A 20,209-nucleotide genomic window follows, 5' to 3' on the forward strand; every position below is an offset into this window, starting at 1 on the left:
GGCATAAAATGCTCTGAGAGCTATTGTTTTGGGATATACTATGTCATCATGTAATTTGAGTTTTAATATTGAATTTTGGCTGGTGAGATGGAATACCCCCATGATGTTTTAAATACCACAAGGCCTTTTGAAAATTTTCAGTTGATGGTTTATTTATTTGAGACATATATCTAAGAACAGATAAACACAAATGTCCACAATTAACATCTTTGAAATTTTGAACACGGGCATTATTGTAATAAAGATTAGCTGATTTTAGATATTTTACTAAATTTTCAGGTGGAACACCTCCAAATGAATCAAACACAAATGCCTCATTTTTTAAATATTTAAGATAGCAGATCCAGTGAGTTCCCTGATTTTTGCACTTATCCAAATTAACAATGCCACACTCTTTGTTGAGTGGTTGTTCTGGTAAAGAATCAGACATGTACACACCTCTAAAATGTTTGATGCCCAGTGGCTTGATTAAAGCTTCAATATCTTGGTTTGTAAGCGGCTCTTGTTTTTTTTAAAATTATTCATGGCTCTCTTAACACCTTTGCCTTGTTTCTCAATGGCCAGGTTATGGCGCCTCTGCTCATCTAATTCTGCCCTATTTTTCTTGGCATCTATTACTGTTTTTGCTATGGCAGCTGATCCCCCAGCCAAGCTCCCCACAGCCCCGAGAGCAGCTAAGATGGCCGGGATGGTAAATATAAATCCCCCCACATGTGATTTTTTTCTCGATTGCTGTAATTTTTTTAATTGGGGGGTGCTAAGCAACAATTTCATACCATGTCCCTTTGCAAGACAAGAATTTTTTTTCTTGCGCTGCTTTTTAGTCAAAAGGCTGTCAATAGTTTTAAGAGATTTGAGACCTGCATAAGGTATTTGATACATAACACCCTTGGCCTTCATTGTAGGTTTATTATATACATATTCACAGCCCCCACCCCAATTTTTGTTTGGTGTTCATAGCTATGGTGGTCCCCAATGCTGCTATTTTTTCACTTAAAGAAGCATCTTTGCTTACAAATCTACCAAATGCAGCCTCTTCTAATTTCTTGTCTGCAACATGTCTCTTGTCAAGATCAGAATGTGTGTTGTATGCTATGTCATGGTCTCTACAAGCAGCATCTAGGGGATTAACACCAGGATCACCTCTGTTTAATCTATGGTCCAATTTTGTACCGGGACCACAATACAGATAGCCTGGAATATGTAATTCAAATGGCAGCTTGTTTATAATATCATTAACCAAGCCCCGGCCCTCAGAAATATTCCAAAATTTAGGTGGTAGAGTATTAATAATTTTTATAAGATATCCAATCCCCTTAGTGTCATTCACTATAAAATTAGACAATTTTGTGCTTATCATGTCCATAATTCCAACCTTTTCATTGTAAAAATTGTGGTTCCCAGCATTTTCCTCCCCAGCTATCACCAATAACCTATCTACAAGTTTCCTGACATCATCAACCCACACAAATTCTTTAGGCAGGGTGTTGTATTGTTTGATTCCACTGCCAGTCTTGATCTGTGACCATATGGGCTTGATTAAATTGTTGTATTTTGTTCCACTGCTCGACTTGACTCTTTTTTGTGTGGGATCATTGTTCTGGTATAGAGCATCTGATTTTATTAATATTTCTTTGTAATATTCATAATCTTGATCTGTATAGCTGCCAGGTCTCTTTCTAGTCATCAGTTCCCACAACCCAGGTGTGCCGGGGTACTTAACAAAAGCACCTTTTTCTCCAAGACGAGATTCTGAATATACAATCAGATCATCTCCCATAAATGTTACTCTGAAATTGCCAATTCTATGTATGATGCTACCATCAAGCTCTGTGTCAGCATAAAAGCCAAACACCTCATCTTTGTTGTCTTTAGGTGTGGTTAAATATTTTTGAGCAAGAAGACCCAATTCAATAGGATCCTGAGTAGCTTCAATTCTTCTAGGAGCAATAGGACTAGGTGTATGAATACTGGAAAGTGGGGTGAATGGATAATCTAATATGTTTCTTGCAGCTACAGGTACAAGCTCTGTGATCAAATTTTGATTTTGCTCTGTTACAGCTTTGATATTCTTACCTAATTCACCAATAGCATCAATTATAGTCTGTTCTGTTTGTTTGTGTTTTTCATAAATTCCTCGGTTCTCTGATTTCCATCCCTTAAATCTTTTTACAAGATAATCTCTTAATTTAAGATCATCAGTGATTGGCCTTTTCATGGTTATTTATTTATGTTTCAATATCTAGAAAATTGTTAATTTTATTTCTATATTTACCAGTATTAGGTGTTCTTGTCATATCAATTGTGACAAACCCATAACTGTCCTGGTTCCAGCACCTACTGCAAAACTTAGAAAAATCATTGTAGCTCAAGTCCCCACCTACATATTCACCATGTATGTGTTTGAGGTTGGTATGGTCTTGATGAAACACACATATAAAATTGCTGTTGTCTCGGATCAGCTGCTTGGGTATTTTTGAAAAAGTCTGTGCCAGGTAGAAGCAATCAATGTTTTTGTGCCGGCCCTGTGTAAAGAAATTTCTAACCATGTTTTGATTATCCAGTATAATGTAATCAAACACAACAACAGAATTATCGAGACATTCATGGAGTGGCTTAACATCTGGTTCAAAAGTGGCTATATCCAATCCATCATATAGCTTCATCAGCTGTTGATATTTTAATTGTTCCAAGCTCTTAGAGAAGATATACAAGTGCCTGTTTTTCCAGTCTAACCAGTTGGGTGCCAATAAAAAATTATCAACCATTATTGTAGTTTTACCACAAGCAGATGGCCCAACAATAAGACACCTAATATTATCAGGCAGCAATTTTCCATTTCTCTTATTCTGCTGTTCAGGTTCTGGCAGCCTCTTTATAACATCCCAGGTGTTCATATTATTATTTTGTTTGAATCGATCCAGCTGTGTTCTGGGAGTCCTAGCCATTTGACAAATAACTTGTTGCCTTTTCTGCGGATGATTTTTTCTATGAGATATGTGTCAGGCTGTTTAGTTTTGCTGAGCTCTTCTTCATAAAACCTGCCTTTGAGAATTTCTCCTCGGTGATCCTTTATTATATATGTGTTAAGGGTCCCAGGTTTAACTTGAACCACTGTAAATAATTCAGTGCTCCAGTTTCTTGTAAAGCCTCTTTTGAATAAGTGCGTATATTTGCTGATTCTTACTTGATCACCCACCTTGTATTTGGCCTTTCTTGTTGTTGGCTGATATTTAGGATAATAAACAGTGCTGATCAATTTTTGCTCATCAGATGAAGTTAGTTCAGAGGGTTTCATGTTGATTGTGGAATGGACCGAGTTGTTATATTTATGTAGAAGTTCTGGAAGAATATTAATCCATTTATAATTACCTTGAAGTGTAAATTGTTTATACATAAGATTTTTTAGGGTTCTGTTGAATCTCTCTACAATTGAGGCCTTGAGGTCACTGTAACTCGAATAATGTTGTATTGCCTGGCTTTTAATAAATTGTTGAAACATTGAATTATAAAATTCTTGCCATTATCTGTTTGCAAATAGCGCGGTGATCTTCCACTCTGATTGATGATTGTTCTGATGGCTTCTGTAACACATTTTCCAGTCTTGGATTTGAGTGGCACAGCCCAGGCAAATTTTGAAAATGTGTCTATTACAGTGAGTAGATACTTGTAGCCCTTGTTGATTTTGTCTAAGTTTTTCAGCTGTCCACTTGCCATTTCAATCAAGTCGCTCTGCCATAAATCATCTATGCCCTTTGTGACTACTGGGAGTCTCTTAAAATTATGTCTGGCTTGTCTGTGTAATTCATCAACAATAATTTGTCTAGACATAATATGTAAACAAGAATATTGCAACTATGGGGTGTTGAGCAGCTGATACTGCAGGATTTTCTAAATATAATTTGTCCCCTATTTGTATTTTAAATTCCAGAGAGCCATCATCTTCAACATATGCTGTTTCTAATGTATTGGGGTCTGTAAAATCCTCCAATTCTACACTGGTGATTTTCACTTTGTTGTCAGAATTTGTTATTGATAAGGTGGAGGTAGTGGTGTGCCTGTGGTTGCAGCCAATATTTGATCTTGATTGGTCTCAATGTGCCCCCAACAAAAAATTGGTAATAAAATTGTGCAGGGGACAGCATATATATTTTGCCACCTGGTGTAAATGGAGAATCATATTCTTTGTTGGGGATGCTGTACAATTCAAGAATTACTGAATGTTTTGGATTCTCGATTATGCCTGTTATTTCCTTTTCTGCTGTGAGCAATCTGCTTGTTACAGATTCAAGGTGCTCATTGATGGTCCTAACAACATCATCATGGCCTGGCTTGATTTTTATGTCCACAACAAGTTTCTTGTATTGTTGCACAATCTCTTGTAGCTGGGTGGCAAAAACAGACAGAGCATTTGCTTGATTGGATTCCATGGTCCCTAGCTGTTGCTTGATATTGGCTACAATTTGCTGTAAATTTTCAACAACTGCCAATTTTGAATTTTGAGCAGTAAGATCATGGACCTGTCTTCTGATATCCTCAAACAGGGCATGCAGTTCATTAATATGTTGATTAGTTGGAAGAGTGGCAACTGTCTGAGTGAGTTGTTTGATCTTAGCCTGGATATTCTTGATATCTTCTGATTTCAATATGCGATTCACTGCTCTCTTAATATTTTTAAGTTCCTGTGATGTAGGCAGATTTGATACTGTATTTTGCAAAAATTCAAGTGCCAATTTTACATTGTTTAATTCAGAAGCATCAGCCACATTTTGCATAGCATCTTGGAGCAGGGCTATATCTGCCTGAGTGGGTGTTGATTGTTGTAAAATTTCAAGCTTTGTTTGGATATCATCAATCAAGTGATGAAAATGAGATAGTTCAGATTCAGTGTTGAGGTTTTCAAGTTTTGTGATTTGTTGCTGGACACTAACAAGGGTATCTACAATCCCAGGCAATCGGGATTCTAGTACATTTGCCAAATCTCTTTGCACTGCTGCTATTGTACCTTCAAGATGGGTTAAAGTACTTTGAATTTTTCCAAAATCTTCATATGTTTCAAGTTGCAGCTTAATATTTGCTACACTCCGAGTTATTGCATTCAAAGCATCAGAAGATGGCAAGTTGTTCATAAAATTTTCAAGTGTCTCAATTTTTTCTTTAACCTCGGCTATGGCATTGTTCAGAGGGTCCAGATTAGGTATTTGGAGTGACTGAATCTGTTCCTTTAGATTGGAAATCACTAGATCAAAATCTTCTTGTGATTTTATGCTTTTGACATTTGTTTGGAGCTGTGCCTGGACATTATTTATCTGCTCTTCCAATTGTTGTTTCAATTGCTCAGAGTTGGTGGCCTGGGTCTTAAATTTGGCTTGAAGAGCTGCTACAGCTTCTTCTAAACTTTGAAAATTATCTAATGTGGCCAAATCAGTATATTTCTGAAGCAACAATTTGAGTTCAGAATCAATTTTAAGAAGAGGGTCCATGCATTGTGATTGCAAATTTGTAATTTCTAATTGAAGACTGGCATTGAGTGTAGTTTGTAAAGCTTGTAAATCACTTCTTAATTTCTTGACTCTGACATCAAGCATCAAAATCTCATCACTGTGATCTTCATGCCTTGTATGGCCAAATATATCATTAGGCATTTTTGTTTTAGTGGTTATTTATTATTGAATATCTGATTCTTAATTCTATAAAAAAGGGTATAAGCTTATCATAGGATCCCGGGACTTCAATATATAAGCAGTCACCAGCAGAAACAGTATAAACAGTGCCAGAAATCATGTTTGAGTGCTTAATTCTGTAAATATTTCTCCCTACTGAAATTTTAACATCACCCTCAGGAGTTGTAATAAATTGCAATTGCCCACCTACAGGTAATTGGTAATGATTTAAATTATTGTTAAATATGTACAATATTTTGCCTGTTTCATCATCAACATCTGTAAGTATGCTGTTCAGATGAATAATTAATAAACCACTCAGTTTAGATATTATATCAGGAGAGGGTTGTGGTGTTGGCAGCTCCATAATAGCCCGTTTTTTGAACCCAAATAAGTTCATAGGCATGTTTATTTATTTCAAATCATGCTCTGTGTTTGGGCATTGATTCCCACTTTTCAAATCACAATGACCCCATGGTAGAGTATGTATGCCACATGATAAAATACATCTCTTATCATCATGTGGGTCCAGAGCCACTTTTCTTACAATATTTGTAGTCAATAAGTGATCTTCACTCTGAATTCTGGATTCTGATGTTCTGATGGTGCTACATGATTTGAGGCAATTTTTATAATCTTCAAATTCAAGCTCTTTTTCCACAGTTACTTTGCCAATGCCCTTGGCCTTTTTGGCAACAACACCACTACATGTTTCAAAACTGTACATCTTGGCCCTTAACCCAGCAAATGCCACAATAACATAACCAAGTGTCTCATCTTTTAACTTGCCTGGCACCTTTTTGTTGTGGGGTTGAATCTTTGTATGTTCACTGGTATCAAAATATTCAAGCAATGCAGGCTGTGACATATCTTTATAAACATCTTCTGTTTTAATATCAAGAACAAAACTATCAGTGTCCATGTACATCAGTTTTACACTATCACCATAAAAAGGCTTCAACACATTATAATACAATTTTAACATGTGTAATTTGGCCAATTCCAATATCACAGCCCCTACATAAATAGGTTTATCAAACTTAATCTTTGTTTTTTCATGTTGAAAAGTGCCATATTTTCATCATAAATTCTTCTATAATTGAAATTAGGCTTTGCAACCAATTTTTTGCTCAGGCTGGGGTCAGTAATTATTTTAACATCGGTATGTTTTCTGACATTTTCAATAGTTTTGCCATACACAGAATTGACCATCAATTTAAACAAGGCCTTATCAAATTGGCTTTTTGCAGATGTTCGAAGCTCTGTGTTTGTATTAATATAAGGCTTCAACCATTTTAAGTGCCTGAACCTCAAAACTTTGCCAAGTTTGGTCACTTGGACACCATGATGCATCAGGAACTGGAGGTTTTTGTAATATATGACATAACCCTGTTTTGGCTCCAGTGTCATCATCAATTTCTTCTGTTTAGAGCCAGGTGAGCACTGAACCTCGGGAATTGGGGGCAGATCAGAAAATTTGTTGTGTAAATCATCAGGAATTGTCAGATCAACCTCTAAGAAGAGGCCATAGTTACTGTCATCAAAGTCCTGAAGATCTTCAATATTGAAATCTTCAACCCATTCAAGCCCTGCATGTGGCAATTTTTTCATCATGGCATAACCATACAGGCTGTTTGCATCTACATACAGTATATAATTTGATGGCCGTGCAGGATCATAATCAGGAATATATTTGTTATTTGCTCCGGCATATCTCTGAGAGCATTGCACCATGCCCCCTCTTATACATTGCTCCATAAACAGACACATATCTTGATCTTGGATCAGATCCAAATGCATTTTAGTATTTAAAAACATTGCAGACCATGCTAGGCCCGGGGCACTGTAAAAATATATTGGATCCAGTCTATAATTTTGCATAGAAGATTTTCTGAATGCCTGCAATATATCAGCTAAGAGGGTCACATCAAGTTTTAAATATGCCATGTGATAATCACCAAATGTCTGGCATTTTAAATTGTTCCACATCAATTGGGCATGGTGATAATCATCATCAGTGATTCCAGATCCTCTGATTTTGCTGTAAAACTCTTCTTGTGGTGGCAAAAAACACTCATCAAATTTAGAAAAATCTATAACATAATCATATGGATATACACCCTTCCGCCTAATTAATTTCAGGTCCTGATTTGGAAACATGGTACATGTGATTTTCAATTGATCATCAGATAATTGAGTGGCCAGTGTAGCCAGGCTAGCAGATAAAATTCTGTAAGAATCAAGAAATCTTAAGTGAATAGGAACACCATTAACTTTAATTATTTTGCTAATAGCAATATATTTCTCATCATTTTCAGCTAAAATATTTAAATTCTGCTTGTCAAACGCCTCATATCTGATCAGATGATGGAAATCATAATTGGATGCTCCATGGCAAAATATAGGGACAAATTTTGGTCTCTGGATCTTAATATTACAGCTATTACACAGGGCCATTTTGAATTTACCATCTGTATGAGAATGGTGTTTTACCTTGATTTTTGTATCTGAAAATTCAGAATCACATAATGGGCATTTTTTGCTTTGTTCAAATCTTCAATCTGTTTCTCTGTTAAAGGCAACATGGGTTTTGATTTTAATAAGATATTAGATGCTATGTCATAGCACTCATTTTCTATTCTATGTGCAAATTTTTTGATGGCATCTGGTCCCAAGTATAAGTATGGTTCACTAGCTACACCATCCTGTACAATTACATAACAAAAGCTGGAAGGTTCATGTAGCTGGTATGGTGTAATTGAAGATTCTTCAGGATCTGGATTGCAGAATGCAAGAGGTTTGAGATTTGATTCAAAATCACAGACTATATATGCTGGGTGTTCCGACAAGGCTTCAAACTTTTTGAATTTGGCATTTTCACTTGGCATTGGCATCACCATATGAACAGGTTTATAGTTGCCACAGTATTTCAGATGCTCAATTAACTTGTTTTTAGCAATTTCTGCATTCACTTTACAAACCCCTTTTATTATTTTTTACCATCAAATACAGTTAAACATCTTCTGCACAACTTGAATATTGTATTGGATTTGTCTATTTGCTTTCTTAATAAAGCTTCAAGATTATGTATCAGAGTGTAATGATATGTGCCATCCCCTTCAATTAAGAGCAGATCAATCGGAACAGCAGAATCATCATCAAATGTACTGATTCTGAGAGGTGCTATCAAGCAATTTCCACGGCCAGTGGAACAAGTAAATACATTAATAGATAATTGTTTGCCATTAATATCCCGGGCCTTTTTTTCAAATTTATCAATATTCTGAACAGACATTGGATATTCTAAACCCTCCATTGCCTCATCAAAATCGTGCTCATGTTGTTTGTAATAATTTATTCTCTGAGGATTTCTTGAAACTGGAAACAAAGCAGCTAAAATACACCACAAAAAGCATTTATTATCATTATTTTCAATATTAACCACGGCTCTTTTGTTTTTAATATTGGCAGGTAATGGCAAATATGTAGATCCTTGTAATGGGCTGAATTCAGAAATATTAACATATAACTTGTGTGGAGATCCGCATAGGCTCCATCCAGACTCTTTTGCCGCAAATTCAGAGTGTTTAATATTCAATTGTTCTATCAAACTGCTTATTATTTTGTCTGAATTTGCATTTGAATATACAGGTACAGTTTCTGTTATGTGGGGCTGTGTAAATTTTGTGCCATTTGGTTTCTTATATTGTGTAAACAATTTGAGGGACAGCTTATAAGAGCAATTTTGTGCATTTAGAATTGCCTGCACATCAGGATTTATAATGTTCAAAAAATTCTTAATACCACATCTTGGCTCTGATACAAACCGATAATCCCTTAATTGGCCATTAAAACTGCTATGGATAGGTGGTTCATAGCGTGGCTGTTTTTGCCGGTCCAGCATTAACAGGTGCTTCATGCTTCCTTTTCAGACCAGATGTAGATGGTTGTGAGGGCAATGTTGATGACTGTACATAAGAATTACACTTATGCCATTTGTAATATGCCTTGCTTAATATTTTATGGCATCTTGGGCACAATTTAGTAGCTATTCTGCATTTCTTAGAGTCACAAATATGCCGGTGCCTAGACCAATGAGAACTAGATATATTTTTATTACACTGATTGCAATATTTTTGTTTTGGCATTTTTGTTGTTGTTTATTATATAAAATTTCTTGGGGTTCAAATCAAAATTCTATACAAAATATCAGTTGGGTTCAGCAGTTAGTGGCTGAGCTGGTGCTTTTATACCCAAACAACAGCAGTAACTAGGTTTTGGTGATAGTTTTGCTCTATTATGCTGATGTACAACACACTTCACCAGGTTTAAAACCTCATCTCTATATCAACTAAATACAATTCAAAATTGGATTTTGAACTGTGCAATAAATATTCTGTAAGTCTCACTTGTGTTTATATTAACAGAACAAGACAAAACCAGAATTGTATTCAGGATTGCATGTTTTCATACAAAAAAGCCATATTTTTGACAAGTTTATAAACAACAATCACACAGATATAGCTTTTACACACATGGCCGAATCTGTCTGAGGGGGGGGGGATTCAAGATTCTTGGGATTTTGACAGAAAAATACACTGTGAACAATAAGATGATATGGGAACTTGCTATTGTTTTAAGTATAGGCAAATCTGTCTAAGGGGCTTCATCTTTTCTACACTTCTTCAGAGCATATCACACCTGAAGAATTGGGGTATAAGCCTTTTTTGCCTTTGTTTTAAGTATAGGCAAATCTGTCTGAGAGGCTTCTCCTTTTCTACACTAGAATTCAAAATTCTTAAAAATTCAGAGCATATCACACCTGAAGAATTGGGGTATAAGCCCCTCTTGCCATTGTTTTAAGTATGGGCAAATCGGATTGTTCAATCAAATAGCGTCTCCTTTTCTACACTTGTAAGTGGTGCTCATCCTATATACTTTCCTACTACTCTGGGTGGTCTTCATATCAAGATCAGTTTCCTGTGATGTGTTGCTTATCTAATGACAGGTTCAGGCCTTCAACAAATCCTTGAGATCATTTACTAAGTTAATACTGTTACACCTATGATAATCAATGATCACCGGAAGAAGCCCTCACTTCCAAGTAGTGCACCTTGCACTGCATTTTGAAGACTACCGAGGCTCTGACATCTGGACTCACAGTCAGTATAATCCTCTGTGGGACTCGTGATGTCGACCATATTGTCCCTTCATCCATCTCACCATATCATCATCAGTCCTCGTGTTCGCGGATAGCCAAAATTGACATAGAAACGACGTAATATGAACTAAAACATATCAAATCAAACCGGAAAGGCCAAAGCCAGAGACACAAGGAGTCATCTCATAGTTTATACGGCACTCTTCACGCTACTTGAAGAAGCAAAGTGCATTGCAAATTAACATATTTCTGAGATACGTTCAATAATCGCTGGCCGACTCAATTCAGAAGTAGTCGCTAATGTAAGAGACGGTGTATTAAGGCTTCCGAAAGTTTGTGAAGAACAATGATGTTGAAGAAAGGTAACCACACAGAAGCCATTTTGAGTGGTGCAGATGTAAGAATCGTCTTACTTAATGTGACAAATCAACGTTGTAAATTACCGAGAATAATCGAGGACAGCGTTAACACGCAGGCAAGCCTCCATGCAGGAGTGGCCAGTGTGAAGCATCATGATGAGAGGGGGGCCAAGTGGGAATATATAAAATGACATGCACGTCCCATTTTATCCATTATATCTTCACTCATCGTCGCGACTAACCGAACGGTAGAAACGCGACTTTGTACTTTAGTATATATTTACATTTTCCTTGTGCGAGGTGTAAGCACTACATAAATTTTACTTTACACACACTTTCTCTTCCCTCAAAATCGTGTATTAATATTCCCCTCGTTACGTTAGTATACAAATAACTCCTAGTAGTTGATCAGATACAAAAAATTAAACATAATAAGTATAGTTTAACAATCCAAATATTGCACATGCAAATAAAGTTATGTGTCCGGTTCATTTGAATTTCAGTCTCTTTATGTCTGTACTCTGTTTCAATCTTTCACTTCTCTTACTGTCCCACTTCTTTTATCTTTATTCTGTCGTCTACCACATCTATCACCTCCCTCCATGTTAAGTTTTTCATCTATTTGTCCCTTAGGTCACGTGTAGAAGACAGTTCAGTAGAATATGCTCGTCCGTCTCCTCTCCATCGCATGTTCATGTCTCCTGTCTGCTACATATGTAGTCATTTTTGAAAGCAACGATTTTTTTAAATGTTTACATTCATTTTATATTTGTTTCACCCCTCATATATGCTATCTATGGCCCTTTGTAAACCCTCTATTGTCTCGGACAAGATGACTATGTCGTCTGCATACATAAGGACTGGTATACTTTGCACTCCTATACATGGGATTGAATCCTGGTCCATTTTAATTTCATGTGCTATCCAATCTATGAACAGTGAGAATGACACTGGTGATAGGATGCGACGTTAAAGGAAGTGAAAGAGTAAAGAGTATAAAAATGTTATATATCATGTTCTTTGGTCAACTTAATATCCGATCTACTTACATTGCACAAATCCAAAATATTAAACACACTTTTGGGAAAACTGATGTTGTTGCATTCGATGTGGTCTGCCAATCCCGACTGCACTGCAATGCCGGGCAGTCAGGTGGTGAGGGTGTAGCATGTTAGCACCAGGTATCTGCAATGGACTCGAAAGCAAAGTGATGGGTTTAAAACTGTATTTTACCGTATCATATTAGTTAAATGTATTGACAGTGGCGGTGATTTGGCGTGGGGGCATAGGGAGTAGTTCCTCCTCTCTCCATACTCCTTTCGCAGACCGCGTCGTCATTTGCCAAGTCAATGTTAGAACGTGCTCAGAAGTCTTTCCGTTGATTCGACTCCTTTCTATCACGAATCGGGCAATTGACAACTTGTGGTTTTTCGATATTTCCGTTTGTGGCGTTGTAAGACGAACATAATTGGAGACTTCAAGATGTCATTCCTGAGGTGTGTGGCACGATCAGATCATTGTTCCACGCTCGTGAGTAAACTTTTATTTGTTATTATGAGTAAGAAATATTTTTTTACAGATAGAGCATGTGACTAATATTTGTTAATGTTCAGTTTAATGTGACCACATATGATTTTGTGAAATTCATGTCTTTTGGGGCAGCTAGATTTTTTAAAAATCTCTTGTCGTAATTTGCCAACATTGTGAGTTGTGTGTTAAAATTATAAAGCAATGAGTTCGTGAGCTAATATTGTTACAAAATATTTGGGACACGTAAATGTACACAACTCAAGGTCAGTGGTTCTTTTTGTGTATTTTAAGTTATTTTTTACCCCAATGTATGTAGTGTCGTACCCAGAGATTGGTGCTAGGGGTTGAAACCTCCCCTTTTGATTCAAAATTTCTTTAAAAAGAAATAATTAAAAGGAACTAAAACGTATGAAGAACTATGAAACTCTTGGGCAAGTCACTGTTTGCATGTGTTTGTGTGCGTGCTTGCGCGCGCAGGCGTGTGTGCGTGAGGGGAGGGACGTGGCGTTTGTGAATGCTATTCATATCTGTTTCTAATTTTCATTAGCTGTTATATTTTACCATTTATGAAGGTAAGGAATTACCAGGCTCTAAGGATGTCAAATTTTGACGTGATGTGATTGCCATGAGAACTGAGTAACAGCCAGTGATTTATTCACACAGCATGGATGACAAGGGAGTAGAGCGCCTTAATGGGAGGTATTGACAAAATGGACTTCCCTTTATACTTGGTAAAGAATATTTTTCAAGTCACGAATGTGGAGCTTGGAAGTAATATTTCATTTGGTTGACTTAGTGATTTGCAGTTGGAATAAGGGAACCTAAATTATATATAAGTAGCTGGAATATGAGAGAGAGATTTGCTACATGGGAGAGAATCTTCAAAAGAAATAAATGATCCGTTGAACTTCAGACGAGACATTTCAGAAGCTCTAATTATGAGGAACGATAATAGGAAACACATAGGCCTCCCCGATGGCGCAGTGGTAGCGTCGCCGCCTTGCAATCAAGTGGTTCCGGGCTAGATACCTGGTGGAGGCACAAGTGGTTCGGATCCCACTTTAAACTGTAGGCCCAGTCCTGTGCATAAAGTGGACTTAAAACACCAAATCATTCATCCAAATACGAAACAGGGTAGTCTTGTGAAAATGGGACGCCCAAGTCACATAATATAGAAGATGAGGATTTAGTTCCAGAGGGCAACAACTAAGAATAATGTACGAGTCCCAAGAATAGTGACGCGAAAGAAATATGTGTGTTACGATAAGTTCCAACATATGGCAGAACCTTCACATGGTTGAGAGGCACACTGTACAATGGAGGATTGTTTATGGTAATGCAGGATTCAGTGTTCACAATGTGATGGACTATGTTTTAACAAGAAAAATAATTGTTTTATAGATTGCCATGCGAAATAATGAGGAAAGAATGTTATATTCATCCAAACCAGTAGAACAGTAATCCTGTAAAGATGATATAGTTTATCATGCATTACTAATATCCGCAAGAAACCTACTTCATACAATTTCTAATAATTTGTTACCTATATATTATTATATAATGCAGTGTACCACGGGCACTAAGCAAACATTATGTGCATGAATGGTATTCATATGTAGAAGGAGTACAAAACGATGAGCTCCCTTCACTCACAGTGACGTCATTTGACAACATCCGATTTTTCAATCTTTTTACACACAATGTATAAAAAATATATATAATATAATTTAGGAGACCAATATACTTACGAAAAATACAGGTTTTTTTTTTAGCAACAAAGGAAAAATTCTGCGAGCGAAAGACACTTTTTGTCCCCGCGCTGGTCTCTTAATGCTAAGGTAGCCTGCCAGTGGATTTGACCCAAAATCATCTGCCCGAATTCCATTTACAATACGATTCTTTCTAATTGCAGTAGGCTATATAGAAAGTAAACAGTCCATGCCTTTCTCCTAACTCCCTCGCTCAGTTCAGACACCTAATCGCTGCTACTGTGTGCATATATTTTTAAGCAACAAAAGCAACACGTAACAAACGCAAGTGAACGAGACACTCCAGAAAACAATGTACTGTATTATGTTCTCAGCAATATCATATGAAATGGAACAAGTAAAATATATAGAAACACATGACTCTGCTTTAAACTACATATCTCCTCAACCCTTGACATTAAAAGCACAAAACAAAAAGCAATCTCTAGAGCAGTTCATAAGATATAAATTTTGTAGAGTGATTTTTGGACGTAAAATACTTAGTTTCTTACATATTTGTTGTTTTATGTGTTAGAGACCAACTTTTACGCTAATTCTAAAAATAAAAGAAAATATATGAATCTTTCTAATTTAATTAAGATTTATGGTAGCTTTAGCTAGCAAAAAACATAATTTATTAACTTTTCTGCTCTTTCTTTTTGGATTACTTCACTTTTTGTGTACAATGCATCGCTCTCTAGGTATTACATTTTTCAAGGTGAATTTTTGCAGCTATTTTCCAAGGTGGTGGATTTCTACAAACATTTGGATGGTGAATTTTTCATGTATTATTCACTACACCATTCCGCACAATCTGGCACAAAAAAAAACATTTGTGTTGCAATTATTTCCAGGTTAGGCCATTTTTTCCCGATCGTTTCCTCTACTTTAAGTTAAAACATAATGTTCACAAACAGAGCCGAAGACGTAAAATCTAGTACAAGGTCAAAGAATATTAACCTAATTGTTCATATCTAGCCTCACTTCATAAAAGAAATTAGTCATACTTTCTATTCCTACAGTCCGTATCGGGGGATAGAGCAAAAGTACTCACCTCACCGGCACCTCTTTGTCCGGGTTCTCCGACTCCATCCACTTCTGGACTTCCTGCCTGTACTTTGCAACCTGCTCGCTGGCCCCGCATAATACCCTTATTGTTCGTACATATCTCCTCGCCTCCTTCCTTGATGGGGAATCCCCTTCCTGGTCCTCTTCTCCCAGTTCCTGATAGGCTGGGTTTGTGAGGTAAATGTGGTAGTTCTGTAAGGGACACCCAAACATTATTTTAGACAATGCAGCATTTTGATGCTAGGTTTTAAATTAGCAATAAGCACAAAATATATAAATTCTTGTTATAAATGAAACACAGATATCAAATTACGAGTTTTGTATACTACACCATATCCCATAATACATTTCCGAACTAACAGTGATGGTGAAATATCCTTCTTCTTACCAAAGATTTTTATCGTTAATACATTTATATTGTGAATGTTATAAAAAAATGTCATAATAACCTCCACTGCTGAGCTCAATAAAATATAGGCATCGTACTGTGGTTAACCTCAATGATACAAGTTCTTAATTATACACATCAAACAATGACATAATAATCAATTTGTTAACATTCAAAACAACATTTGACCGACCCTGTGGCCGAGTGGTCAAGTCTCGCGCCTAGCGCGGAACAGGTAGGTCGTGCTGTACGAGCTCTGTGCTTTGAGGAAAAGTGAAAGTTCAGCGCGATATCGGTACGTACGTGTGGGAGAGGGTGTGCTGTTGAACTGTGCTAGTGAAGAATTGGACAAAAGTAAAATATAGAATGGATCGCGAAAATACGATACAAATCAGTTTTGAAACGGGAACTTTGAAACCTAGTTCTTTGGAAGTACATGAATTTATTCATGATAAATTCAAACTGAGTGTGGATGAAATTGCAGCCATACAAATTCCCACGACGATTAAATGTGTATTTTTGAAATTAGTGCGTCCGGGAAAAATGAGAAAAGAATCGAATTTTGAAGCCGGTTCGAGTGTTTAATCTTCCTTTGGATGTGCCAGAACGACAAATTCGTGAAAAACTGAGTGAATATGGGACAATCGATGAATTGAAAGCAGAAACTTGGAGTGACAAATTTAGATACAAAGTGTATAATGGGGTGCGTCAGGTTTTGATGGCAATTAAGAAGCCAATTCCCTCCTTTGTGAAAATAGGCCAATATACGGCACATGTAGTATATAATGGTCAAATCCCGACTTGTGAATGGTGTGGTAGTAGTAATCACATGCGGTTTAATTGTACCTTACGGAAACCAACAGTGTTCAAAGTCATGGGTCGTGCAGTTCGGTCCTATAGAGAAGCAATTGCACCGTCTACATCTACACACGAAGATATAAATGTGAGTCAAGAATCAGCACAACTGACTGTGATAGAAGGGCTTCAACAGGAAAAACATATACAGGAAGAGAAAAATATTCACAAGAATGATCAACAAACTTTGACCAAGGAAGGAACTGAAGAAAATATGCAAGATCAACCAAAAGAACCTGTGTTAAATGTTCAACTTACGCGACAAAGTGAAGAAATGTCCCTGGATCCTATGGAGCAGAAGAAGGGTGGACCACTAAGACGACAAGAAGACATAACTAAAGTGCAAGAGGAATCGAGTGATGAAGTGCTACGGAGCAACAAGGAGAGGAAGCAGAATCAGACCAAGCAAAAGGATTTCAGACAAGAAGCTGAACAGGATAGTGAAAGTGGAAGTGTCCAAAGTAGTACGGGTCGTTCGGTTTCCGGCTCACAAAAACGACCAAAGAGTATAAGGAAAGCGTCAGGCAGCAATCGGACGAAAAGACGATCATTGCGACATGTAAAAACAAATGTCCAAGACATGGTTATTGATCCAAGTCCGATAGGCCATGAAAGTTTGTGAATACTGGATACAGGTAATCACTTTAAGATTAGAAAATAGTATTATTTGGAATGAATATTTTTATATGGACTGTCAGAAAGCTAATGATATTGTATTGTGTGGTGGTAGATATTTATGGATTAAGCTATACAAAGGGAAGGGGTATTTCCTCCCCCCTACTAAAAAAATATTGTTAGTGTGTTTGTTAATTTTTGGTGTATAACATTAGGGGCATATAAAAATAGTGTAAGAACTATTACTCTTAGATGGGGCAAAGGTGGAAGTATAAGTATTGGGAATACCCAATCCCAAAAATTTTGTTCATAGTATTTATGATGACGACCCTTCGTTTTGCTACAATAAATATAAACAAAATAAAATCCCTTACAAAACAGGCGGCGTTAGAGGACTTTATTATACAAGCATCATTAGATATTGTCTTTCTCCAAGAATGTGGACAACTGAATTTCAATTTTTCCCCAACGATAAGAGTTCATAATAATGCAAATTTCCAATCGACAGGAACAGCTTTGTTAACACGTAATACGGTTCCCCTCACAAATGTGGTATGTCATCCTAATAATAGAATCATATCAGCAAAAGTTGCAAATGTATGGATATATAACATATATGCTCCATCCGGGTCACAGTGTAGAAAACAAAGGGATGAGTTTTTTGCGCAGGAAGTTGCTGTTGAAATGCAGGGTAGGAGAGAACACATAATATGTGGGGGAGATTTCAATTGTGTATTGTATCCGCAGGATCAAAGACCTGGATTTAACACGTCGAATTCATTGCAAAAATTAGTAACTGGCTTTAACTTCACAGATGTCTGGAGTGACAAATGTTTTGGGCAGAGTGGTTTCACGTATATACGTGACAATTGTGCATCCCGTTTGGATAGATTTTATGTCACACCCACATTACGTCAGAACGTAAAGTCCATCAGTATAACACCTACATGTTTTTCAGATCACAGTGCTGTCATTATGATGATAAATGTGGACATTCCAATAGTCCCGAGAGGGTACGGTTGTTGGAAATTAAATGCTTCAATTCTTAATGAGAAAAATTTCCAACAAGCATTTAATGACCATTGGTCGAGATGGATAACACACCGTCTGAGGAGGATAGATATAATCCGCTGGTGGGAGGAGATTCTCAAACCGGGTATAAAAAGATTTTGTATCAGTTACTGTAAGGAACGGTCGAGAGAGTGGACAAATAAATATAATTTTTACTACAGGGTATTGCGTGAACAAATTCAGCAAGCAACAGACGGGAAAAAAAGTGCAAACTGAAGTCAAACGTATACAAGCTGTATTGTTAAAAATGACTGCAGAAAGGCGTCAAGGGGTCAAAATTCGTAGTAGACTTCCTCATTTTGACAACGATGAGGTCGCCTCTATCAGCCATGTAATTCATGAAAGAAAAAATGCTAAAAGACAATGTATTAGTGAAATATTTGATAATGGGGGAACAAAGATCAATTCAGCCCCTGAAATACGTAATTGCATTTATAATTATTTTGAGCAACAATATTCCCAACCAGCGTCACATAATGGAGCTTTAATGGATGAATTGGCATCCGAGTCAGAGGTTTTTACAGATGAAGAAAGTGAAAACTTAAACAAAGAATATACAAGTGAGGAAATGTTTCGAGCGGTTAAGGTAGGGCAATCATTTTCAGCTCCTGGTTGGGATGGGATACCCAATAAGTTTTATCAAACCTTTTGGAAATTGATGGGTCAAACAATAACGGATTGGATAAATGCAGCGTTTAGCAAGTATCAAATGGGTAAATCTTCCAATACGGGTATTATAATTCTAATCCCAAAATGTCCAAAACCAAGCGAAGCTGGTCATTATAGACCCATCACCCTCCTTTGTACGGATTATAAAATATTGGCGCGATGTATGCTTGGTAGACTTATGCCTTATGTACAAATTAGTAGGAGAGGATCAATATGTTTTTGGTTTAAATAAGAAAATCACAAATGTTTTACAAACGATGCGTGAAATAATTACATGTTATAGACTACAGAACAAAAACTCTGAAAATGCTATATTAGCATTAGACTTTGAACGTGCTTTTGACTCGATAAATCATGAATATCTATTTAACGTTTTGCAGGGCTACGGTATACGTGGACATTTTCTTTCAGTATTTAAAAGTCTTTATAGTCATGCAACAGCAAAAATTCAAATAAATGGTTTTCTGACAAAAGAACTCTATATTTATAAAGGTGTAAGGCAAGGAGATCCTTTGTCGATGTTAGCGTTTTGTATTGCACTGAGACCCATTCTGTCTGAAATAGGCCGAAAAGTTCAAGGAATTAACATACACTCTATTACCATTAAGGTGTTAGCGTATGCTGACGATGTTACTGTATTAATAAATGAACAGTCTGATATTGATGAAACATGTCAAGTATTACAGAAATTTGGAAAATGATCGGGATTAAAAATAAACCAAGAAAAATCGTCAATTTTGAATTTAAATTTGGTTCATTCTCACTCGCAGCGAGGTAATTTTAAGGTTGTACAAATGATACGTATACTAGGTATAATATATACGCACTGTATCCAAAGTATGATCCAATTAAATTATGATAGAGTATTAACTGGGGTTAAAGCGATATTACAAACAAATAAATTTCGCAGCCTTAGTTTACAGTCAAGGGTGACCTTTGTACATGTCTATGCACTGTCAAAGGTATGGTACATGGCAAAAATCCTCCCACTACGAAAGTTAGATATAAATAAACTTAAGAGTGCAGTAAATTGGTTTATTTGGAATGGTCAGATATTGAGGGTGAAACATGTATTACTTTGT

At 36.6% G+C, this 20,209-nt stretch overlaps 1 protein-coding gene across 1 annotated transcript in view; it reads right to left on the reverse strand.

The window, feature by feature from the left end:
* The window catches only part of LOC145986688 (aminopeptidase N-like), a 91,789-nt gene that overhangs the window by 15,264 nt on the left and 56,316 nt on the right, over positions 1-20,209 (reverse strand). The window contains exon 8 of the mRNA XM_083121001.1: positions 15,516-15,721. Within this exon, the coding sequence (XP_082977127.1) occupies positions 15,516-15,721 (206 nt within the window). The remainder of the gene's footprint in view (positions 1-15,515; positions 15,722-20,209) is intronic.

The sequence above is a fragment of the Lepisma saccharinum genome, chromosome 4 (assembly GCF_977018435.1).
Source record: "Lepisma saccharinum chromosome 4, izLepSacc3.1, whole genome shotgun sequence".
NCBI classification, from domain to species: domain Eukaryota; kingdom Metazoa; phylum Arthropoda; class Insecta; order Zygentoma; family Lepismatidae; genus Lepisma; species Lepisma saccharinum.